The sequence below is a fragment of the Vicugna pacos genome, chromosome 13 (assembly GCF_048564905.1).
Source record: "Vicugna pacos chromosome 13, VicPac4, whole genome shotgun sequence".
Taxonomy (NCBI): domain Eukaryota; kingdom Metazoa; phylum Chordata; class Mammalia; order Artiodactyla; family Camelidae; genus Vicugna; species Vicugna pacos.
In genome coordinates this window covers 25,943,659-25,970,029 of record NC_132999.1, presented here as the reverse complement: position 1 = coordinate 25,970,029, position 26,371 = coordinate 25,943,659, and the positions used below count along the sequence as shown (strand labels likewise).

The 26,371-nt window shown below is 47.1% G+C and overlaps 1 protein-coding gene across 1 annotated transcript in view; it reads right to left on the bottom strand.

Annotated features, from left to right (window-relative positions):
- Window positions 1–9,629: 9,629 nt before the first annotated feature.
- C8B (complement C8 beta chain) overlaps window positions 9,630–26,371 on the bottom strand; it is a 39,245-nt gene continuing 22,503 nt past the window's right edge. Inside the window, exons 8-12 of the mRNA XM_006200535.4 lie at window positions 25,102–25,230; window positions 22,664–22,827; window positions 14,250–14,403; window positions 12,091–12,159; window positions 9,630–9,958 (exon numbers count right to left, since the gene is read on the bottom strand). Of these exons, the coding sequence (XP_006200597.1) occupies window positions 9,807–9,958; window positions 12,091–12,159; window positions 14,250–14,403; window positions 22,664–22,827; window positions 25,102–25,230 (668 nt within the window). The 3' untranslated portion in view covers window positions 9,630–9,806. The remainder of the gene's footprint in view (window positions 9,959–12,090; window positions 12,160–14,249; window positions 14,404–22,663; window positions 22,828–25,101; window positions 25,231–26,371) is intronic.

Below are 26,371 nucleotides of genomic sequence, written 5' to 3'. Positions count from 1 at the left end.
TGACCCAAAAGTTTCCCCTATAGATTGTGAGCTCCTGGAAGGCAACTCTACATTCCCAGTCGGTACTGACAATATATATTAGTGCCCCCTATCCTTCCAGAACCCTCAATCTTTTTAGGGTGATAATAAGACATATATATACACGTATATATATATATACATACACTATGTATATATACTTACATACATGAAAGACTTAGAAGGGCTTTTAGGGACACAGGACATTAATTGCTGAGTTAATGCCAGAATATGTGGCACCCAAAATAAATGCCGAAGGCGGCCAGGTGGGAGAGAGACTTACCTTTCCTTGTGTGTATTTTATATACAGCATGGGGGGTGACCCAGACCTTGGGGGGGTTTTGAATTAGGCAAAGAGGGAGGGGACCTTTAAGACGTAAGTTCAGCATGTCACAAAGTCTGAACTTGAGAAGGAATATTAGAGGGGTGTGTAGGTGTGTATGTGTTGGGAATGGGGACTAAAATAAGTTACATAAGATACTTCACACAATGCCTGCCACATGCACAATTACTAGCATCACCCTTGTTGTTCTTGTTACTATTATTAAAGCTTATAGTTTAGAAGTTCATTTCTGAACTCTTCAGATCTGAAAGAAGTGGGGAATAAAAGACTCCCATATTGCTTCTCATCCTACCATTAATTTACCTTTTAATCTATGTTAATAACTAATTCCCATTTATTATTCACCGGGGAGTGGTAGTTACAAGCTAGAAAGTGACAAAAGGCCAGACTGGCCAGGCCAAGCTTGATCTAAAAGCGGTTGTTCTCAGCCTTGGTTGCTGGTGAGAATCACCTGGGGAGTTTTAAAAACTCTGAACTTCCAGATGTGCCCCAAACCAATTAAATCCAAATTTCTGGAGATGAGAGTCTGAGAGCAGGAAGGATTTTTTTCCTTCCATTTTAAAAACTTCCTATTTTGAAATAATTACAGATTCACAGGAAGTTGCAAAAAAAATGTACAAGGAGTGCCTGTGTGCTCTGTACTCAGCTTCTCCTAATGGTAGTATGGTACATTTTGAAATGTTTTTGAGATGGATGTACCAGGCCTCATGCCAGGTGCTTTTGCATACTTTCAGATTTCATGCTTCAAATAGCTCCGTGGAGATCAGTAGTTTTAAAAGCTCTCCAGGCGATTCCAATGCAGCCAAGGGTGAGAACCCTTGAGAACGCAGGCGTCATTACATGTTCACGGGGTGTGCAACAAGACAAAAGGGCACCACAGTAAGGTTTATATGTGAACCTATCTAGTCTTAACAAGGACCTTCTAAGATTTGTTTCACGGGTCCCATTTTACAGCTAAGGAAACTGAGCCTCGTGGGTCCCAGACCTGGCAGGCTGGCCGGGGTCTGAATGCAGTACATCACACACATGCTCCCCAACCTCTGCTCTGTGCTGCCAGCCAGGGTGGGAGGGGGGTGGGGGGGGGGAAGAAACCAGAGGCCAGGAAGCTCGTTAGGAAGTAAGTTATCGTCATCTAGATGTGAGATGAGAACACTGGGATGAAGCAATTGCCCGGATCACCTGTGAACCCAGACCAGCAGCTCAGCAAGGCCATCTTCCTGTCGTTTGAGCCACAGAACCAAGTCTGGTGTCCCTCCCGCTCCTCTGAGGATGCTGCACTCCCAGCAGCTGGAGAAACTAAAACGCAGCGGGCTGCAGCAGTTTGCGGGGCAGCCACCCTTCCCCCATCAGCGCGCCTCCCTTCAGGAATGCCTGGCGCTCACCACGCCAGAGGCAGAAAACTCGTCAAATGGATTCTCCCCCAAGTCCTTTCAGGAGATCTATAATCTACGGCTTTATAGGTAGTGGATGTAAAAACACGGCTTAAAGATATAATCTTCAGCTTGACAAGGTGTCTTTTGAAAAGTAAATTAATGACAGAATGAAAAGCAGTAAGGAGCAGCTTTTTTCTTTTCTTCTGCTTTGAGAGAGAGGAAGATCTAAAGAGTTCAGCACTCAGTGAATCTCTTCTGAGCTCGATGCCTTGAGGGTGAAGAAAATGGACAGAGAGAAAGGGTCGGCTTCAAAAACCATGGTGCAGAAATGAGAGATGGCGGATGGATGCTTCCAGGTGCTGGGGGAGGCAGGGGCGGCGATACGGATTAGCAGAAGGACGCTTGTTGTCCGGAAAGAAAATTGGGGCTGCTTGGGAAATGGGTGAGCACTCTGGGGAGCCCTGGACTGGCTCCTGGGGGGGCCAGAAATGGGTCAGACTCAGTCCTGGCGCTGGCAGAATGCCCGTCTGGTGGAGAAGGCCTGTGAACCAGCAGGAAGCCCAGCCTGGGGAGCAGGAAGACAGCTGGATAGGAGACAATGGTCAACAGAGTCTGGGAAACCGGCAGGAATTAGAAAAGCCAAGTGAAGAAGGGGCGGGACATTGGGGACAAAACAGGACGTGCAGAGGTGGGAAACCACAAGATAGGTACAGGGCGGGGGCTGCTCAGCTCCTGAGGATGTGGTCCCTGGTCCCCCTCAGGCTGGGGAGAGCTGGGTTTGGACTGTTGTTTTGGTCACTGGGCCTTTCCTAAGGGCAGCAGTGCAGGTCTTGGGACGATTTCCACAGACGGCCACTTTCCAGCCATGTCCCTGCTCTCCTCCAGAGCTCCTGGTGGCTCCACGCCCCACAGACACTGTTACACAGCTCAAGCCTTTCCACCAGGATTCGCAAAGTTCCGTCTGGTCTGATGACCAGGTACCACTCAATCTTCATCTCCCTTTGCAGATCTTATGAGCCAATATGAGCCAAAAGTCTGTAATCCCTAACAGGACCACAAAGGCCTGTGTACCTAGCCATCACCTCTCTCTGTAACGTTACCACACTTCCTTCCATTCACTCTCCTCTCAGTCATGCTGTGCCAGCCATGAAAGCCTTTTTACTGTTCCTCACACCTGCCAAGTTCACTCATGCCTCAGGCCCTTTGCACCTGCTTTCTCCTCCACCTGAAATGCTCATCCTCTAAACGAGCTCCTCCAAGACTCACTCCCTTGTTTCATTCCCATCTTTGCTCAAATAACCCCCCTCCAAAGACCTCACCCTCATTTATTTTTCTCATATACACATCACTATCTGAGATGATAGATTTTTCTCTTTCTTTCTTTCTTTCTTTGTCTTGGTCTGTCTCCCTTCATTAATATTTGACCTGAGGAGGGGGTTCAATACATATTGATTGAATAAATGAACTATTTCCAATTTAATTCCTCAAATAGGTCAGGCTTTTTGTCCCCTCCAGGCCTTTGTACCTACTACCCTAGAAGCACCTCATCTCCTCCTAGCTTTTACCAGCACTCTGCAGGGTACAGACGAGGTGTCCCTTCACCCAGAAAGCCAACCCAACCCCTTCCGTTACCCCACACTTCATCAGGTGCTACTCCCCCGTCTGGCTCTGGGTTCCAGCACTTGCCATACCTTTCACTCCAACCAGTGACACCTTGCTGGGCAGATGGGGACTCTGACTTACTTTTGGAGCCCCAGGACCTAGTGTTGTGCCTGGGCCCCTGGGAGCTCCCCAGTAAAAGTCTGGATGCTGTTCCTTCTCTGGTCCCTCCGTGCTAGATGCTAGAGGCCGAGGCCTTTGCATGTCGTGTGCAGTGGCAGGGGGGAGGAAACCCCGTGGAAGATGTTCTCACAGAACTCCAGGTCCTGCCGCCTTCCCGGGACATCAGAGGACAGCCCGCACCACTCTTCGAGGCTGAGTAAATTTGAAAGAGAGCCCACCTTTTCCACCTTAGTGAAGCAAAGCCCATCAACTCGAGTTAAAAATTCTGCATTTGTAGCCCAGGGGTTCCCCCCGCCCCTGGGAGAGATAAAGGGAAATATGTTTCCCTTCTATATTAACAGCTTAAAATGTGAGATAAATCCTCTCGTCCTAACCTGTTTCTAACAAATGGGCTTTGCCGTCCAGTGGCATGATACACGTCTGATGGATCTATTTATCCATTCTATTTCTTCAGTGATAGCAGCTAAGAAGTTTTATCTATTCTTTGTCTCCCTCCCCTAGTCCCATTTTCCTAACCAAGCAGGTGGAGCAAGCAGTTGATGGATGAATGGCATTTGGGATAAAAGGGGCCAGAATCAGATAGTTTTTAGGATATGGACAGAACTTGCTTATCAACAAGGAGGCCTCTCTGGCAGGAGGTGGTGGGGGAAGGAGGAGTGGGTACCAGACAGTGGTCAGTGATGGATGAAGGAGCACCTGGGGTTGCAAGGTGTAGACGCGAGATAACGGGTGGCCGCAGCCTCCGATAATGGCACTGCCCGGGCTCCCGGGCGGCCTCCTGCACAGAGGTGAATGTCAGACCAGCCACTTGACTTCCTTTGACAATCCTCCAAGCATTCCCCACTGCAAACACAAGTCCTATTTCCTCCTGGAGAATGCAGTTTACAGAAAATCTGTAAACTGCAGTCTCCATGCTCAACAAGAGACAGATGCTAGTCAGGGTACAAAGGGGCAGATGCCAGGCAGGGTTGGGTGGTTCAACACCCAGGAATGGAGAGGCAGTTGAGTACTGCCATGTGCCAGGCACTTTGGGGTGAGAGCAGTCCCTTTGCACGTGTCCTGTCATTTAATCCTCGTATTTGTGCCATCGGGATTACTGGCCCTATATTCTGATGAGGACACTGAAGCTCAGAGAGGAGAAGGGACATGATCAAGGCTGCTCAGCTAGGAAGTGGTGGCATGGGGTCTGACATGTGTCTGTCCACCCCAAAGCCTTCTAAACGGCTCTGCTTCTCCACTGCAGGGATGCCTGCCCCGGGCCCTTTCTGTCTCTTCTATGCAAGCAGGCAGGCACCTGGCAGGGGATGGAATTGGTCCTGATTCTGCTGCGGTGGGAAGCAGGCGAGCAGCTGCCCTGGACTGAGGCCTTTCTACCACTTTCGAGCTGTGTGGTCTTGGGCAACTCGCTCAGTCTCTCCGAGGCTCCGTCTCATCACCTGTCAAAGGCAGATAATAAATCCTTCCTCTTGCAGGCATTGAGAGGATTAAGCTGGATTAGGTATGTGAAAGTTCTTTGTAACTGGTAATGCCCTCTGCAAATATTAGTTATTATGCTGTTACATTTTCCCTTAATAACCCAGAGATTGGGATATAAAAGCCTTCCCTGTCCTTTATTAAGACATCCCCTAGGAGCTAAGCTATTTTATGTCTTTCTTGTTCCCTTCTGTTAAGAGTAGGTTTAGTACTGCAATGTACTAAGCCAGTTTAAAGCAGTTTTAAACAACTTTAGAAAACCAAACATACAAACCGTAGTTCTTGTTGATGTGTTGAGACTCCCCAGAAGCAAGGATGTCTGGGACACTGTGGTGGGCTGACTGGTCCAGGCACGTGCCTGAGCTTGGTTAGTTCCCATCTTCCAACCCCCAGGAGGACGCTGCCATCACCAGCCCCATCTTGCAGATGCGGAAACAGGGGCACAGATGGGTGCAGAACTTGTGCAAAGCCACAAAACCGGTAAGTCATGGAGCCGGGCCAGGACACAAACACAGCGGTGTGGCACCAGAGCGCACACTTCTGAGCACGATGCCCCTCGGCCTCCTCGCCTGTGTTTCCGGTTCTACCCAAGAGGCTGTGATGCGCCCCTACCTCCCCTGCCAGGTATCGCGGCAGATCCACCCGAGTTCTGAATCCCGCATCTCTCAACCTTGGAATTAACATTCCTGAAAGACAACTCCAAGAAGACGACATCCTATAGAAAAATCTGGTTTTGTGACAACATTCCGTAAACAGGGACTCCCAAAGATGTACAGTGCACTGGTTCAGTGTGCTGCTGTTAGGGTATAGGTGGTCATGACAGATTGCAACTCAATCCATAAATGAGAAATGCGGTGAAGGCAGAACGCTGGAAGACATTTTTCCCTCTAAGTTCTTCTTTATTCGTATCTTCCCTCTGCTGCGCACTGGGCGGGCTTTCAAACCCTCTTCAGCCTCGGTTTCTTCCTCCCCCTGTAAATGTGCTTCTCAGGTTATCCCACCAGTGACAACCGCTTTCTGCTCCCTCCCTCTGCACAGTTTCCCTGAAGACTTCTGGTGGTCCCCAGGGGGTGTCACAACTCCCCTAACAAGTACCTTCAGCCCCTACCTGACAGCAGCTATTTTTGTGCGTCTTTTGTCTCACTCATCTTTTGTGCTGCTGCCCACAGAGCTGGCTGAATGTGCCTCCCCCGGTCCTTGCTGTGTGTCTGCCTCTATCTCAAGGTGGCTGCACCCCAAATCTCATGATGCCACCATCATAAACCACCAATTTACTAAAGCTTCTCACCTGCCTAAGAAGGTTCTGCCCTTGGCCCTGCTCACGTCCCTTTTCATTAGTTCGTTAATTCATGCAACAATGATATATCATTGCTTGCTTGTGCCAGGCCCTGTACTGAGTACCTGGGGTACATGAGTGCAGTAGACAGACACTATCTCTGCCTTCCAGGACACGATGCTTGAGAAAGACTAGGAGACAATAAGCAAGTAAATTATAATACAACGTCTGCAGAGCCCGGAAACATTGGCAAATAGACATACTGCCATTAGGATATCTTCAATCTGTAAAACAAAATATCTGTCCATCAAGATGATGATCACGGGGAGGGAAATAGCTCAGTGGTACAGCGCACGCTTAGTTTAACATGAACAAGGTCCTGGTACCTCGTCAATCTTCAGCACCTCCTTTAAAAAAAAATACAGATGCTGATCACGAGACCTGGCCGGTGTCCCGGGGCCGTCCTGCTTCTGCCCCACTCTCTCCAGAGGGCTTTTTTATCTAAGTGCCTGGGAGCAGGCCAGAGTTCTCTTCTTTAAAACCAAGATGACATTTTCCTCTGGATGCTCTGCCAGCAGATGCCCTTTCTCCCACCTCAGCATCCCCCCTTGACTTCCACAGTCAGCCCACCCCTGGTAAGAAGCACGTCTCCCTCTGAAGCTTTCCCTACGTGTCATCTGATGATTGTATTAATATCTACCCCATCAAATTCAAATAAAGATTAAATAGGGTAATGCAGGTTAAAAGACTTCATAAACGAGCCCCGCTCTATAATTGGCAGCTATTATTATTATTGCTATTGTTAAAATAATTATAACACTTATTATTCCCACAGAAGTTCTGTTAGTACCCCCAGGTCACACAGGGAGGAAGTGCAGACACAGAGCTCCCGCCCTGACATCAAGCACACGGCGGGGCTACCAGCATTTCAGAGATTCATGCTCTTGCATGCAAAACCCTCCCACATCCAGCGAGCCTGAGCTGGGTTCCAGCTGCCAGGACCACGGCCAACCTCTACCGCCTGGCCCATGTCCCACAGGTACCACAGCTCCTTCACCGGTATGCCGATGCCTAGCTACAGTTTGGCCAAGGTTTTCCAAAAGCACAGTTTGCATTTATTTTGTTTAATTCTTACATTATGTTGCAGCCATTTGTTTGCAAAAAGAGCCACGAGGGGAAGTTCAGCCCACAAATAAGAATATGATTATTACACAGTTTAGCAGTGCCTGGGCATCACCCGGGTATTCACCGGTGCTCCGCAATTCAATTGTCTCTCCTTCAAGACCATATTTAATCGGATAAACAATTTCTGCTAAATGCAATAAACACGAACCTGGGCTGTCATCTCCATAATCAACTCAAATTTCCCATTAGAAGCGGTGGCTGTGATTGAGATTCAGAATTTAATTTGGCGGCTCTTGCTTCGACGTGCTAGTGCCGGCTTCCTGGGAGCCTCCCATCAACTAAAGACAGAACCGCTCTCCCCCGTCTCTGGGGGATCTTAAAAGAAGACAGATTATAACGCAAGAAAATTATACGGCCTCGGTATAATGAAAGAGATAAAACATTATTGGATTAGCCTGTTGAAATAACAGCAGACGGCAAAGCAATAATATTAAACCAAACAAGGGCCCAGACCCATCAGCTCAATTGCTGGGGACTTGGGGACGCAGGAAGGCAGACAGGATCGCCATGCTTGCCACAGCGACCCTCGAGCAGGAAAGAGCCAGCTCCTTCTGGGGTGGGTCTAGTGACTCAGTTCCAGAGAGCTGGCCGGCCAGACTGGCGGGTGTTGGTGACCGATGCTTGGATGTCCCGGATGTGTTAGGTCTCGGGTCCCAGCACCCACAGCGGCAGACTTAAAGCGGATGACGTGGCCGAAAACAAAGTAGTTGAAAACGAGCAGGATGAACCAATTCACCTTCAGCTGACAGTTTTCCCCGCCCCCACCAACGTGATTTCAACAAATTCACATGAAGTTACGCCGTTGGACAGGAAGCGCCCAAGAGCAAGGAAAATATTAAGGGATGTTTTAAGAGATGGAGTGAATGAGAGCAATAAAGCTTAAACAATCACTTGCCTCAAGCTAAAAAATAAAAAATACTTTGGTTTTTAGTAACATAAAGGTCAAGGCCCTCTCATCTCCCCTTCAAACATCTCTCTCCCCCAAAATGCAATTTGCACAAAAGCACGAGTGAGCAGAGCAGGACGTACAGAGGTGGGGAAGGTTTACACTGCCCACTGACCCACAGCCACCAACGTGAACTTCTCCTGACGTGCTTCCTCTTCCAGCCATCACAACCTGTCCTCTTTTTTTTCTTTCTTTTTAAACCGTCTCTCGTTCAGTGATCGGTTTCCCCTGCTCTTGTCTCCAGCTCAGGATCTTCGCTGGGTACCCGCTCATGTCACAATTCAGCTCTGCCCCAGAACTCCTGCTTCCGACACACACCACCGCTCCCTTCCTGTGCTCAGCATCCCAAGGAGCTGAGGAAGCCCAATCCACTCTCCTCAGATGCAGCGGGCGGGGATCTGTCAATCACACAGCACCTTCTACATTTCATGAAAAATTCTCTGTTAATCAAATGCCCATTTATTAAGAGGAAGGGGTCATCCGAGTGAAGAGTTTAAAATTTTGGAGCCTACTACTAATGAATATATAAAAAAAAAGATAAACAACAAGTTTATACTGTATAGCACAGGGAACCATATTCACTATCTTATAGTAACTTTTGGTGAAAAAAGAATATGAAAATGAATTTATCTATGTTCCTATATAACTGAAGCATTGTGTTGTACACCAGAAATTGACACAACATTGTAAACTGACTACACTTCAATTATTTATGTATTTATTTATTTATTTATAAAATGTGAGGGAAAAAAAAAACTTTGGAAACTGAGTGCCCTGGTTTGCAGTCCAGCTCACCTACTCCCTAGCTGCGTACCCTTGGACAAGTCACTTAACGGTTCTAAGTCGGTTCCCCTGCTGTTTAACAGGGCTAATACTGCATCCACCTGATAAGGTCTTCATGAGGATGGAATGAGTTAACGCACTGAGCACCGTGGCCGGCACACAGTAATCATTCAATAAATATGAACTGCCATTGTCACGGAGCAAGACAGGGTGCTCCCCTAGACAGGAAGAGCTCACTGTCTGCTCAAGGATTCATCCTGGAGCACCTACTGTGTGCTGATCACTGGGAGACAGTGGGACTTCCATGTAGACAACTCCTTAAACAGCTCCCGGCTGGAAGCAAATATAAGTGAAATAAAACTGTACAGGTGAGCAAAGCACAGATGATCAAGATGCTTAAGCCCTCAAGGAGACAATGACTGTTGAACTTACTCTTTGTTCCAATCAATGTGCATTTTACCAACAACATCTTTATTTTAAACATTCTGAATGGCACAGCCTTCCACCCTTGGGCCAGCCCGAGGTGGGAGCTGGTGGTGGCTGGGAGCTGGCCTGGGCTCCCGAGGGCTCAGGGCTCTCGCTGTGCACAGCCCACAGCAGCATTACCTGCTAGGAGCTCTCCCTTCCTTAACAGTTAAGTGTCTCGGAAGCGGGACCCAAGCAGGGGTTGCCCCCATTTTGAGGAGGTGGATTGTTGCACTGCCTCTGTCTTGTTTTATGTCCTCCAGAACATGGAGACCAGTCTGACCAGCAATTCCAATTCCCATCAGTGGGGACATCTATAAGAAAGAAGGTCAGTGAACATTAATTAGCCCTTATTACACTCTGGTGCCCTATAGAAGGGGTGAGGCGTTTAAACCCTAAGGGTTTAGGAGTCTGTATCTCTGATCTCCCCACTCCAGCCGACTGTCCTCCTTTCAGGCCATTGCCTCGCCATGCTCCCTTCTACCACAGGGCCTTTGCACATGCTGTTCCCTGACCCAGAATACTCTCCTGTCCTCTATTCATCTGGTCAATCCTACTCACCCTTCAGATCTCAGTTTAAGTGTTATTTCTGCAGGGAAACCTTTCCTGACACTTAACTCGCCATCAATACTTCATATTTTAAGGTCTCAGGGCATTTTGTAGCAGTTATGATGGGAACTTTAAATGTGTTTTTGGAACAATTCGAATGGTGATGATCTTTCTAAAGCACAGTCTCCATGATGACAGGAACTGTATCTGGCTTGCTCACCCCTGAACCCAGCACCTAAACTGGCACATGGGGGTCCCTGAGTAAGTATGAGTTGAGTAAATGAAGTTTCCAGCTTAGACCATTCCCAGTTATAGGATGCTGGATAGTTCACTCCTGCTCCATGTAGAAAATGGGAGCTCCGTCATCCACTGTGATTGCTGCGTGTTTTAAATGAGGTAATCACACTGTGCTCCCCACTCCCCGACATCTGCCTTTCCCTTGAGGACTTTTGGTTGTTGATGAGACTGGCAAACAATCAACAGTGTCCACCATGACATATCGTGTGTCTGGCTGAGCCTAATGCACAGTGCCATTCTGGGTACTTCATGTCTCCAGGCCTCCGTATTTGTAACATGAGACAGCTGGAGTGGGAGGTCTCCCAAGTCTCCTCCAACCAATAGAGATGCTGTGACTGGGCCACTACCCTCATTCTGGCTGGCCACTGTGTTGGGTCTGGCTGAGATGGAGGAGGAGAGTGAAGACACTTCTGAGCATCCTGCTGGGGAAGGGAGCAGCACTGTCACCGAGAGCAAAAGCTGGAGAGTCAGACCCTGGACCTGAACCTGGGGCCCTACACTTACTAACCATGTGGCCACTGGGCAAGCTGGTTAGCCTCCCACGGAACCTCAGTTTCTTCATCTGTAGAATGGAGATATTGACAAGATTGTCTTCATAGGTTGCTGGGGGGATTAAAGGATTTAATATATGTAAGATACAAAGGAACACTATTTTGCTCTAAAACATACGAACCGATACTTATTTTGCTCTTACGATGTGTTAGGTATCATTCTAAGAGCTTTATATGTCTCAGGAGAGACTCAAGACAACTCTGTGAGGTAGTTTATATCATCTCCATTTTACAGATGAGGAAACTGAGGCACAAAGAGGTCAAGTAATTTGCTCAAGGTCACAACCGTTAAATGGAGATAGAATTTGAACCCCAGCTGAGTCCAAGCCTTCAGCAAGGTGCGTGGTACACAGTAAAGTGTTTAATAAATATTTGTTGCTTTCATTGGTTGTGCCATTTCCTTCTTTGATGGTATCACCAAAAAACATCCCAGAGAGGAAAAGAAAGGGGAGGAGTGTCGGGGTGTTGAGAACTCTTAGATAATAAACTGGCTAAAGAATATGAGAGCTGGAAGATAGTCTAGTCTTTCAGTTGTTAATTCAATAGCAGCAACTCTGTGGGACTGTGAGGACCCAGAGATAAATGGGACATGATCCCTGCTCGCAGACACAGGGGAGGGGCACACACATAACCCAAAACAGAATATGCTAAGAGCTATGATAGACATGTGTTCGAAGTCCTATGGGATCCCACAGGAGAATGAACTAATTCTCCTTGGTGGGGGGTGGGTTAGAGGCATTTTTACAGAAGAAGGGGCACCTGTGTTGGATTTTGAGGACTGAATAGGGGTTCAGTAAATAAAAAAAAGAAGGTAAACATTCCAGAATGATCCAAAGAGATGACTTGCAGATGCAATGCATCAGTAGTCCTGTAACACACACCACTCTCAGTTGTAAAAATAAAATATAAAATCAAGCGTCAGGATGGATCTCAAGTTTCACAGTGTCCAGCTCCCAACCCCATGCCCTAGCTTTGCTCTTGCTCTTATGAATTGTTCTCTGGACTTCCCTAGACTTCCCTCTTCCAACCAACTCTCAAAGACTCCTTACTTTTCCGGTAGGTGACCTCACAGGCTGGGCCTTGGAATCCAGCAGGACAGATGCAGTCACAGCGTGATTCTGAGAAGACAATGTAGAGAGAGTATGAATCACATCATGTGGGGAAAAAAAACTCCTCCCTCCCTCCACATCCCTGCTTTTCTATTAAAACAGGGCAAAGGTTTAGTTGAATGATTTGAAATAAGAAGGTTCTGTGCCAAGAATCCCTACTCTATTCTAAGGGATCCTTTGCTCATGAAAGGGTGTTTACTCCACCACCCATGAGGGATGACAAGGAGTTGCTGAGAAAAATAATTCTCAACATACTTTTGACCTAGACCTCAGTTTTTGGAGGTCAGAGACTACATGACTCAGGTTCCTGGGGTCAGTGGTCACTGATGCTCAATTTCACCACAAAGTAATTGTCTAGTCTCTGCTTGAACACCTCTGGTGATGGGGAACTCACTACCCTTAGCTGTCTCCTCCCACCTCTGGCCAGTTCTGACACTTTGAAAGTTATTCTTTGTGTTAATCTGTAACATGTCATCCTGGAGCTTCTCTCCTCTGGATCACATCCATCTCTTTCCAGGATTGCCCTTTACAGGCCAGGCGCTATGGGCATTCCCAGGCTCTGGCTTCACATTCTCCCTTACCTCCAGAGTAGAGCCTCAGCGGGCCTCACTCTCTAGGTCCAAATTCCACACAGATGAGGGGGATTTCAGTAACCCTCGACCAAAACCTGGAGCTGGTGAACCAACCTCGTTTCCTGCTTTACTGACCCTCGCTTGCAGGTCCTGGTCCTGGAGGCGGAACCTCCCATCCTGAGGCTCTTACATCTCCTGTGCTCCTCTCTGTCCCGTCCGAGAAGCTAGACAGCACCCCTCCATGTCAGCTGGGCAGGTGGAATCTTTCTCCCTGAGAAGTCTTCTCTTATGTCCCCTCTGTTGAGTTTGCTCCACCACCTGGGTTCTGCCTGGAGTCCAGCTGGTTCCCTGGGCTGGCATCTCCTACACCCAGCTGCTCCTGACACCCTATCTCGGTATCACGCTGGACTGGACTCTTTCTCAGCCCAGCACAACAGGAGCCGATGAGCCCAGGCCCCAGCACCCCCAGGTTTGCCTTGCCCACTGCAGTGACCCCAAATGCGACCCTCAAAATCAGCAATCAAGTTCTAGTGGCCCACCCAGGCCGCCACCTCCCACTGCCCCAGTTTTCTCACCATGTATTGATCAGGATATGCACAAAGGTGCTCAGCCCAGGCAGGGCCCCTTCTTTGAACAGGAAAGAGTCCCGGAGTTCATCCCCACTCCTTGTTACAGACCAGTCTCAGCCTGCTCCTGCCTTCAGTTTAACGCTGCCGTTACCCACGTGTCCCTTGTGGCTGGAACCTAAGTATCCCGGCAGCCAGAGCAGCGTGTCCCAGTTGCCTGCATTCTGACTTCCTGGGAGATGGACGAACACTGGTACGTCTCAACGCGGCTCTTGGGTCAAACCTGGCTCTCCCGCTAGTCTAAAAGCCTGCAGTCATGGATCCTGCCTGCCACTGAATTCAGCTGTGGAACAGCTTCCCAGCCCACACTCTGCAACGAATCATCTGGTAGGCTCCTTCAAAGGCCAATCCCAGTGATTCGCTTTAATTATTTTGGGCTGAGGCTCAGGGATTTGTTTGTGAAAATCTCCCTGAGCGATCTCACAGGCAGCCCGAGAGGAGCCTCGTGCACTTTGCCATGGGCTGCTCCTGAGTGCAGGGGTCTCCTTGGTCCAATCCTACGGCGCTGTGCTCTGAGGAGGTGGGCATTTTAGTAAGAGGAAGTCACACTCTCGTTGCTGATTAGAACTACCTGGAAAGGGTTTAACCATCCTGAGAATGAGAGCCTCAAGTAATGATCAAGGGTGGGGCCTGAGTATCAGTAGTTCTAAAGATCTCAGGTGGTTCTAATGCCCAATCAGGGTGGAGAGGCTCAGCTTTCAGAGGCTCCACGTGGCCAGGGGGCTCTTTCTCCCCCTGAAAAAAATGAAGAGAACTTTATGACAGTCACTGCGGCCTAAGGCAGAGGACTGGCTCGATTTAGAAACTCCCCAGGAGATAGTCTGGAGGGCTTGTGGATTTGTCCTGACCCCAGAAGCAGCCCCTCCAGACAATGTCACCCATGGCAGCCTGGCACTGGTACCTTTCAGGACCGGGACTCCATTCCCTTGGCAGGGAGCACAGTGGCAGGAGCTGAATTCCTTCTGGAACTCCTCCAGGGCCCGCTTCATGTTCTGCTTCACTGTGCTGGAATAGGCGAAGTCCGCAGCTGTCACCAGCTCGTACAGAGGCTCTGCCTGGGGAGGGAGCAAAGGCGTTCATTTCAACAGAAAACGCTCATCAGATAGAAGCGTGAAGCCAGGCTCCGCAGGAACGGGCAGGGTCCACAGACCACAGTGGATTCATATGCAGCTGCGCGGGTGCCTGTCCTCTCTCTTTCCCACCCCACCCAGCATCACAAATACGCTCTTTCAAGTTCAGGCCAACAAACGCTTGCTGAGCAGCTTCTGAGTGTCAGGCATGAAGCATCAGTAATGATTAAGATAATATCCCCTCTCTCCGAAAACTCAGAATCAAGAGACGGAGACAAAAGTACTAACGGATACTTACAGCACAGTGGTTACAGGTAACTGGAAACTTGTGATGGGCAGAGAGGAGCAGGTGGTTAATCTGTCCTCGGTGGGGGACAGGAGTTGATTTTCAAGCAGCTCTTTGAAAGTATTATGGAGATATATATATATATATATATTTCAGATTCTTTTCCATTATATGTTATTACAAGAAATTGAATATAGTTCCCTGTGCTACTAGAAAAAATATATATGAATGCATAAGTGAATCGCTTTGCTGTACACCTGAAACTAACATTGTAAATCAACGACACTTCAATAAAAAAAATAAAATTAAACTAAAGTATTCTGGGAGCATTGACCCAACATCACATCGCCCCCTAAATCAGTGAAAAACCTTCAGGTCATGCAAGAGCCACCTTCAGGGAGCCCTCCCTGAGCTCCAGGCTCACAGAACAGCTTCCCACCAGGAAACCCTCAGAATACTTACACCACTCATCCGATGCAAATTCTCCCTCTCTGCTCCTTGGTGGTAACTGTTTTGTGTTGCAGTCTCCTTTCCTTCTCCTCTTTACTAGACTGTAAGCTCGTGGAGATCAGACCTACATCCTGCTCAGCTGCCTCCAGGGCCCAGCCCCAGGCTTAGTGAGCGCTGCTAACAGAAGTGGATGGAAGACTGAACATGGGGAGGGGAGGCCTCATTAGGGCACCAGGCACAGAGGCGAGGGTGTGGAGACCAGAAACGTGGGCGCAGAAAGAGTGATGCCGGAGGAATCCAACAACGGACGTGGTTGTATTTCTGGGCTCAGACTGGACTGAGGAAAAGTCCACAGGGGTCGTCAAACACATTCAGAGCCCCTTGGCTCTGGTTTCAGCTCCAGGGCCAGGTTCCTCTCCAGATTTTGTTTGTGATCTTGCCCTAATCCAGCCCTGGAGGGTTTAGGGTCTGTCTAAATGCAGGCAATCATGCCTAATAGAAGCCTCCTGTAGGAAGAAAATTGCTTCCATTTCTTAATGCATCTGATGCTGACCTTCACTCCAGTGGGCCAAGCAAGGCCCCTGGGTGGTCCCATTGTCTCACCGTTTTGTGGTCAATGAATTGATCCAGAGGCTGTTTGCAGAAAGGTCCAGGCTGCTGGCCCCACCTGGGGGGACGGGGGTAAGTGGGGGGTACTGTACGCCCACAATGTGCCCCTCCAGCAGCCTGTTTTCCCTGCCAGAGCACCTTGGAAGGCTGCCTTTAACCACCCAGGCATTTTCCCACCGCTACTGAGATCTGCTCCAGGAGATGGAGCAAGTCAGCGGCAGAACTGGAATAAACCTTCCGTATATTCAGCTCCAGGCGGTTTCCACTCCATCCTCACAAGGTGGCAATTACTAGCCCTGTTTCAGGTGAGGTTAAGCAACGTGACAAAGTCAGAGAACTCAGGAAATAGCATTGCCAGGATTCTAACCCCGAATCTGTCTTTTTCCTACTAGTTCGTGATGACTGTCGATAAAAATGGCTTGATTATTCCCATTTCCAACCTCTACCCCCAGATTCTCCATGATGGTTTGCCTTGGAACTCAGCAGCAATTCCTCAGGATTCCCTCCACAGCTCCCTCTTTAACATAATGTGGCTCATTTATCCTCTTTTTTGGTTTGCGGGTCCTTTTTTCCCCACCTTTTTTTTCTCTCTCTTTTGTCCTCTTCTTCCTCCCTCCCTCTCTTTTCCCCCTTTTTCCTTCCTCTTTCTTCCCCTTCTCTCCCCAAACACACCATCCTAACTACTCACATTGATCACTGGGTCCTTAGCATGCCTGCCCTTGTGAAAATTCTATTTAGCATACTGCTGCACAGGGATGGTGAGTGCTGGCTATTAAACTCCATGCAGTTCTCTGTGATGGACCCTGGTGACTGCCCTTCCTAATGACAAGAAATAATTATTGCCATAGCTGGCATTTATTAGGTGAATTAAATATGTACATTATCTAACTCAATCTTCACAGCAATCTTACATGTCAGGTAGACTTCTGTATCCCCACTTTACAGATGGCAAAGCCGAGGCACAGAAAAGTTAAATAGATTGACCAGAGTCACAGCCAGTAAGTGGCAGAAGACTTGAATTGTTACCATCGTGGTTTGTGCCTTTCAGTACGTATTTTTGGATAGGTAGATGGACAGATGTTTACATCAAATTAGTGGCATAAGGAAAGTGCAATTTTACATTCCACTTTTTTTTTTACTTAACATCATATTATGAGCATTTCCCATGGCATTCAATATTCCTTGATAAAATGACTTGTTATGGCTGCACAGTATCCTGTTGTATTGAGGAACTACAGTGTATTCAACTCTACCCCTGTTACTGAATCTTTCGGTTGTTTCCTTTTTTCTTTTCTCTTTTGCTACTACAGATATGACATTCTTCCCCCATCATCAGGGAATATGTTCCAAGACCCCCAGTGGATGCTCTAAACGGAGACAGGAGGGAACAGGGCAGGGCAGAGTCATCAAAAGAGTGACAGCAATTAGCACCAAGATGGCGGAAGACTCGACTCCCAGTAGACCGTGAGGCTCATTATACACGCACCGTAATGCATGAGCATGCTAAGTGACACACCCACAGGCGCCAGGACAGTTTCAAGGCTGACCATAAGAGGTCAAAAAGTGGGTGATGACTCAATTCCTGGGACTCCCAGCCCCTTCCCCAAAGTAGTTGGAATAATCCTCCCACTTGGTAGCATATGAAGTTGCCCAGTCCACAAAAAACAACAACTCTGCACTTCATGGCTGCTCTCTGGCCTTCTGAGACCTTCTGAGACAGCCCGCACTGTCTATGGAGTGTGTTTCTCTGAATAAATCCACCTTCACTCTACTATGGCTCGCTCTTGAATTCTTTCCTGCAGGAAGCCAAGGCCCCTCCCTTGATGGGGTGTGTCCCACACAGCCATGCTCTCGCGTCCCATTTTCCTGTGTCAAAACCATGAATAGTACCAAACTCGCCATATACTACTTTTTTTCTATACATACACACATACATAAAGTTTAATTTATAAATCAGGCACAGCAAGAGATTAGCATTGCTAATTCACTAATAAAATAGAACAAATTATGACAATATACTGTAATAAAAGTTACACGAATGTGCTCTCTCTCTCAAAATATCTGATTGCACTGAACTTACCTTCTACTTGGGATGACATGAGATGATAAAGGGCTTCTGTGATGAGATGTAGTGAGGTGAATGACAGGCACTGTGACCCAGAGTTAGGCTACTGCCGACCTCTGATGATACATCACAAGGAGGACCATCTGCCCCCGGTGGCCCTAGATCACTGAGCCAGCACCATGTCAATGGTTGGATGTCAGGAGCAAATGATGTCGATGGTTGGGCATCCCAGGTGGGGATGGAGTGGGACAGTGTGAGGTTTCATCACACTACTCAGAATGGCATGCAATTAAAAACTTATAAATTATTTATTTCTGGAGTTTTCCACTTAATACTTTTAGACCACAGTTGACCGTGGGTAACTGAAATTGCAGAAGCAAAACTCCGGATAAGAGGGGACTATGGTAATGTAAAATAAGGCATGTCTTTATAGATAAATCTTTTTTTTTTAATGGAGGTACTGAGGAATGAACCCAGGACCTTGCGTGTACGTGCTAAGCATGCGCTCTACCGCTGAGCTCTACCCTCCCCTCATAGAAACAACTTTACCAACTTTTAAAATGATTTCTTTAGTTGATTCTTGCATTTAGGGTTACCGGATCAAAACCTATAAGCATTTTTAATGTGTTTGACATATACAGTTAAATCCTCTTCCTAAAGGGTTGTACCAATTTATATTCCTATTTCATTTTATAAAAATCCCCATCTCATCACTCCCAAAGACGTCGCGTATGATAGATTTTTAATCACTGCCAATTTGATAGGTAAAAAATAATATTGCATTGCTACTTTAATTTTCATTTTTATTCCTAGAGAAGTTAAAATTCTGAGTTCTTCTGAGAGTCGCCACATGTCCTTTCAGACGTGTTTCTTCTAAATTGCATCATTCCTCACACATTAAAGATTTAATTTGTGGCAACATTATTTTGTTGTTGTGTTATCACCCATTTCATTATATTTATGGTCTCCTTATTTGAAATTCAGAATCTATTTTTCGAGTGAGATCCAGAAGTCAAAGTCTGACATTATTTTACCAGGTGATGCCACCACCGTGTCTATATTTTAAACCTCTCGATCAGAGTAATTTGTTTTTAGAAAATGTTTGAATAAGTTGCTTGAATGAGGTGTGATGGCTGTTATCACTGTTTACCAAATACATCAGCTTCTTTGCCTTCTGGACACTCGGCAGGGCTGCATCTCCCTCAACCATCCTTAAGGGCAGGTTGACTTCTTTGGAGCAAGGAACGGAGAGCAGACGGAGCATCGCTTCCAAGTTGAAGCTTTCAGAGCAGAGCGAGGTAGTGACACTTACACTGCTGTGGTGATCTTGGGAGCACATGACAAGATGAAGCCTCCACTGCCTGGATCCCTGAGTGACACCAAGAAAAGTCCCCTTGCCAGTAAACTGTGGATATGTTGTATGATTGAGCGATAAATGTTTGTTGTACGAAGTCTCTGAGATTTGCGGTTCGCTTCACTGCAACCCAGGCTCTCCTGACCTCAAGGAGAACCACTCATTACTGTATTTTTCCCATCTACGTATGATCTACATTTGGCTTCTCCATCAGGCTGGGTCCCAGATCACAACCTAGCCACCCCGACCACTACAGAAAGGTACACGGATGATAGACTTTGTGACTGGGGTTGCCAGTCAAATACAGAATGCCCAATTAAAGTTAAATTTCAGATAAACAGCAAATAGTTTTTTAGTGTAAGCCTGTTCCATGAAATATTTGAAAAATGCTTATACTAAAAAAGTGGTATAAGTGATTAAAAATCTGTAATATGAAATGTCTTTGGGAGTGATGAGATGGGAATTTTTATAAAATGAAATAGGAATATAAATCGGTACAACCCTTTAGGAAGAGGATTTAACTGTGTATGTCAAACATATTCTTATCTGTCTGAAGTTCAGATTTAACTGGACATCCTACAATTTTCGTGTACTAAATCTGGCAACCCTCTACGTGACTCCTTTAATATCTTGGAGTGTCTTTGGGATTTTTTTCCATCCATTGATGCCCATTTCACTGAGCCACAAGCCTTTTCCTCCGAGACCACATGGTCGTCACTCCATTATCTTCAGGCATCTAGCATTGCGATGAATTCTAAGACCAGGACGTCTTTTATTTTTGTATGATCTATTCCTTCCTCCAAGTAAAATGTTTCACCACAAGGTATTTCAGTATTGTTTTATCTTCCAGACTTTAACCCACTTTTCAATGAGCTGTTCATTTTGCATTATCAGCCTGGGGAAGTTCCCCTTGTTATGCGCTTGGTGAATGCATCTTTACATTTAATCTGATCTCGTTCTTAGAAGTCTCTGGGTTTTAGATTTCCACTTCTGTACTCTCTGGCCATCATATTTCTTCTATGTCATTGTCTTAACCTCCTTGTCTTTTGCTTCTGCATTACAGCAACATTTTTATAGCACCTTCCACATCACTGACTCAATTTTCTGCAGCGTCAATTCTGTTCTTTATAGTTTCCCATGTAGGTTTTAATTCTACTATTGTGCGTTTGGTTTTCTGTGTTCAGCCATCCCTTTTCATCTGATTCATGTCTAAACATCTCAGTTTCTATTGTTTATTTCATAAATTCCTTATTTTCTTGAATTTTATTATAATCACAAAGCAAACGCATTCTAAAATTTACTTCTGTTTCTAGATGTATGCTTGTCTTCTTTGTCCTGAAAGTAACTTCCATCTTCTGTGTTCAAAATTTTCTTTACGTATCCATTGCTTTTTCTTACCTTTTCTTGGAACAGAGTCATCTCTCTGCAGCTAAAGTTTACCAGTCAACAGTGTGAACGGGCTCTTCTGTGGTCTTCCTCCCTGCCTCCCTGGCTCCCACAGGAATTATGTTTTCAGATCTTGACCTTCAAGACTAGTTTACGTACACAAGCCTTGGCCACCACTCTGGGTCTAGAGATTCCTTACCTAGTGGTCTCTCTCTCTCTCCTAAAAGCAACTGCTGCTCCAACTACCCGGTAAGCTGACTCAGCAGAGAATTATTCTGACCTAATGTGAGGTCATCTGCAGTTTTCTCTTGTCACAAAGAGCACAGGATGAGTAAGAGGCCCACAGTGTCTGCTTCCAACTCAGGTTAGGGATGTACTGAGGACGTGGGTAAACACCTCCGGCAAATTCACCTCCCCAACTCCTGAAAAGATCTCTGATTCTCTTATCTCTTTCCCATTTCAGCCCACACACCCTTCACAGCACTACACTGGCAGTGGATGTGATACTTCCCACTACATCACATACGTGCTGGGAAGCCTCTGTGCCGTCAGTGAAGTGCTACCCCTCTGAGGATGCGGGCAGGCCGGTCTGAGATGCTTAGCGCACTACCGTGCACCTTCTCTCTCTTTCTCTCTCTCTCTCTTACACACACACACACACACACACACACACACACATCATATCACATGCTATTTGACACTAGACATACCCAGTGCCCAGACTGGCACAGCCAACCTACTTAGAGAGGTAACCAGGGCAATCTATTAACTCTAAGTTAAAAAAAAAAAAAAGATTCACATAAGATACGAGCAGAAAGCAAAGACCAGTATCTGTTTTCCCATGAACTGTGTCCTCTCCCCTGCCTGTCTGGGATACCAACCAATGTCACCAGGCCACCAGCCAATCCCAGATTTCTCTGGAGCTGCCTGCATACCCTTCTTGATGCTTGCCAGCAACTGTACCCTGAGTGTCACTACTGAATAAGTGGCAGAGGAAAGGATGTGGGTGGCAGCCTTCTTGTTCTGCAGGAACTCTGCATTTGACTGACAGACAAAGACACTGTAAGAAATTGCCAGGGTCAGGAAGTGCACAGCCTCCCATCAGAGCTCCAGCTCCTCAACTCCCCTGTGTGGCTGTGGGAATACATCTCCAGAGGGTAGATGCTGGACCATCAATGACTTACAGACAATGGCAAGGAGAGAACAGTGTACGATGTGACACAGACGCCGTGCTCAAGTCCCCACAGGCAAGGACCAACTGCCGCTGATGTGTGCGTGACAGTCTTGGTCTAGCAAGTGTCTTTTTAGTTTAAGTTTGCAAAACTGCTCTTGTTTGGGTGACAGGTGGTTGGGATCATTATTTCTTATTTATCAAACCCACAGGAGAGTCTGGAGGGGAGGGAAGAGGTCAAATTCTTAAGGTCTTAAGACTCCTGAGCAGCCACAGATGGACACAATCTCTGTGACCTTGATTTTCATCTGCCACAAAATGGAGATAAGCATACTTAATGTGCAGACTTGTTAAGATTAGATGAAACAACATTCCCAAAGTCCCTGGCAGAGTATCATGAATAGAGTAGGTGCCCAAAACATGTTTGTGATTAGTGTGACATCTTGTGCTGTCCTGTATGACAGTTGCAAGTATGTATCTCGCTGTTCAGCACAGACTGTATTTTTCATCCTTGCATCCTCCTCTGTGTTCCCCCAGTGCCTTAGTTCCTGTCACATCACAGGAATTTAGCAGCTGTTTGTTGGTTGCAGGAATGAATGTTTAAGTGAACAAACAACGGAATGAGTGATTCTCTGATGAAATGGAAACAATATTAATTTAAGAAGGCTGGAATTAGCAGCTGGCGGTTCATTTCCTTTAGTAGCTTGGGGCCCAAATGAGAGGGAGTCAGGGCTCTCTAGCTGTGCTGAGCAGTGTGTTATAATTGGTTCACTCCAGATATATATTTTCCACCATAATGTATGTGCCTCAAGATGAGGGCTTGGGTCTTACTGAGTTCTGTATTCTGTACCCTGGGCTCAGAGCAGCCCCTCAGAAGCTGTTTTCGGAATAGAGGGAAGGATGAGTAAGGGCGGGTGCATGTACCTTAATTTTGATGATGTCCGGGTTGTACTGCACTGCGTCTCCCCACTCCTGCATCAGGTCGGCTGTAGGTAGCTCCTTGTAGGCCAGGGCAGTGATGTGCTCACTCGCCCCTCCTCGCACGAGGACCACCAAATCTTTCACCATGGTGTCTCTCTTGTTTCTGCCTGGAATGGACATGGAGACTTGGCATGTCAGGGGATCCATTTTCGCACCTTGGAATTTATCGCAACCCACTGACAACCCGGTTGCCTTAATACTCCTTGAGCTCGCCCTGGAGACGTGGGTGGACAAGATGAATCCCCGTCAACAAGGGAGTCACGGTGCAAGGGGCAAAAAGGGCAGCTCCCTCAAACACATATGACACAAGCTGGGGACAGGACAAGAAAGGGACATTTGTTTTGAGCATCTGTAAGTCCTAGTCGCTAAGTGAGTCTACAGAAGATGGACAGCTGATGCATACATACATATATATGTACATTCATAGGGACAGATTAAAAGATCATAATAAATAGATTGGTAGATAGATAGATAATAATCGAAGTGTTGACCATGTATTAACTCACCTAATCTTCACTATAAAATAGGAATATAATCCTTACCTTGCAGATAAGAAATCTTACGTACTAGGGGTAAAGGAATTTATGCACCCAGCCCTGCCCAAGCCCTAAGCTGTATCACTTCTTTGTCTCGGATGACAAAGGTGGGAAAATATGTAAAGGCTGAGCATGGCATGTAGAAGATACTGAACAGTGTCTACTGTAAAGTCATTACCATTTTGACTTCATGGGATTTCGCAGAAAGCCCTCAATCATACCAGTGAATCATTCCTATTCGAATTTGTCAGTGTGCCCAATGCCAAAGGGACTGGTGTAAAGTGACTGCTCTGCTCTGAGCCTACAACACCTGAGCATCATAAAAAAGGGGTCTTGTGTCCTACTGGCAGGAGTCTAAGTTGGTACAAGCAATTCAGAAACCACTTGGCATTACCTAGTGTAGAAAAAGCACATGTTCTACAATCTAACAATTCCACTCCTGGGTATATTCCCTGGAGAACCCCTTGCACGTGTGCACCAGAGGACTATGTAAGAATGTTCACAGCAGCATTGATTATAATTGCTTGACACGGAAAATCATATTGGGGGAAATCACCCCAATTTAACAACAGAAGGAACAAAGTGTTCTGTTCATACAATAAACAACTATGCAGCAGTGGAAATGATCTAACTATAGTTATAAACAAAAACACAATCTCGAATGAAAAAAAAGAAACGAAACAGAACTAAAAAGATTACATTCCATCCATATAAAGTTCAAAAACAAGCAGCCCTGAGCCACATTGGTTGGTAGAACTACCACGAAAGGAAGGCCATGTTTAACACAGAAGTCAGGGTGTACCCAAAAGGGAGAGAGGAGTTGTGACTGGCAAGGTTCTTGGGGTGTAGGGTGATGCTCTATCTAGTACCCTGGATGGGGATTAAGTAACAAGTCTTCCTTAAAGAGGACCTCTAATTCTATGCACGCCGCCTTAGCAGGATGCCTCTTCTAACTGAGCCCACTAAGATAAACAAACAAAAGCAACAGTATCTACCCCACGTCAGTCACCCCACATCAGCCACAAGCGCAGCCACGAGCGCAGGAACGCTTTCTTCCTGCTCCAGACCAGGAGTTCATTTTTCTTGTTATTTTACTTTGCTTTGCTTTGGCCATGGATGTGCTCATTCACTTATGATCCCAGGCACCAGCTGAGTAAGTAGAACAGATGGAGGAGAGCTGCTCAGGGTGCAGAAGGGATGAGGGACTGGCGTCCTGCTGATCAGCCACTCTGGCATAATCCACTCACTAGTTTGATTCCCAACTCCCTTGCACGGCCCCCAAGTTCTCTGCTCCCAGATACCTGGGATTCAGTTCCCACCTCCCGGTCTCTCCTGTCACATGGACTCTGCTCCATGATTCGTGGCTTTGCCTGCTCTGCTAAGTCTCCATATGGCTTGCCTCACTGCCTCCACCTGGCTCCTACCCCTCTAGCCTAGAGCAGCCTACCGCTAGCCAGACCAACTCCCAGCCCCCGGAGTCAATTCTGAACATTAGATTTTTTTTTTTTCCCTAAAAGCAACCTGGATACTTTACTCCTCACGTTGCAGTTCAAATGAGCCTCGTCCTGGGGCCCTAGGCTGGGCCTGGTGCTTATCACTGCCTTGTCCTTACTTCTTTCATTGTTTGCCTACCTCACGTGAGCACCGTGAGGACAGGAAGAGCATCTCACTCATCTCTGCATGCCCTGCACAGAGGAGCAGCAAGGTAGCCTTTTGTTGCATGAACGATCATTTTAATTGAAATGCCTTGGCATCTGCAGCCGTTTGCTTAAAGAGAGACTGGGTCCAGGGTGCTAGAGAGGGAAGGACAATAAGCAGAGAGGTTCCCGTGCCCCCGCCACTCACCTTCGATCTCACTCAGAACGCCCTTGCACTTGCCCACCGACACGTCCAGACTGACGTAGACGTTTTGGATGGCGCCACCGATTTTAAAACCATTTTTGGCACACTCCTGGACATCCCTAAGGGAGTAACCTGAAGGAAGCAAGAAAAGAGGCTCATAGCCTCGAAGGGAATTTGTCCTGTGCCTTTTCTGGTGATCGATTCTGGAGCCCTAACCCTTCCTGGAGGTCATGGGGCCCCACAGGGGCTCAGGTATAAACTGATGGGTGGCTAGCCTGGGGACAAGAAATGCCAGGCAGCTGCTGGCAGCAGGGCAGAGACCCCATCAGAGATCAGCACTGACTGCCCCTCGCAGCCTCTTCAAAGCCTCCGAGGGCTTTTGCAGCTCTCTGAGGAGAGGACGTACTCGGAGTCGCTTTCTAAAACTGTGCCTCCTCAGCAAGTCTCTCGGGATTGGTCCAGTGAGCAGAGGCTGCTGCAGTCTGTCCCGCGTGCCCTGACCCTCCCTTCTCCACTCTTTGCTATGGTAGAAAGAGCTTGTTATTTGATTAGTTGAAGGAATGCTTACGAAGCATCTGGTACAGCGCCTGACAAAGAGAAGGGACTGATTTCCCTCGTTCCTTTTTCATCCGTTCCTCTTTCATTCTCCCCAGGGCATCATGCTGCCCTGGGCTTGCTGGAGCCCTCTGTAGCACTTTGAGGTCAGGGAAAGGCGGGGAGGGCAGCTCTGACACCTGGGATTGTCTAGAAGTTATTGGTGTAGATCAGTTTTCCCCAAAGCGTGTTCCTTGCAACACAATTCCCAGGATGATACCTCTTCTAATTCTCAGAATAGCCCAAGTGTTACAAGAAGCCAGGCTCCTGCGGTCAAGCCAGTGCGACAAACGTTGCATCAGAAGAGGTGGAGCGTCGTGTTTCAGTATGCCTGCGAAGCTCTGCAAGTGGGATCTGTTATATGTTTCCCCAACTTGATCCCAGAACGCTTCTGCAGGATGCAATCGGAGGAACCATGGGGAAGTGCTTTTGAAACCACTAATACAGAGGACGGAACCCTTGATCTTGGCAAGACTGAGGTTACACCAACCTAAATGGACACCATGGACCATGTGTCCTCTCGCAAGTACGCTGGACTTGTAACCAAGCCTGGGCTCGGCTGCTGTAAACTGTGTGACCCAGGGCAGGTCGTTTAATCTGACAAGTGTCATGTTGTAGGAAAGAAGACCAGACTGGGAACAGGACTCACACCTTAGACTTGAAGTTGATTACACTGGAA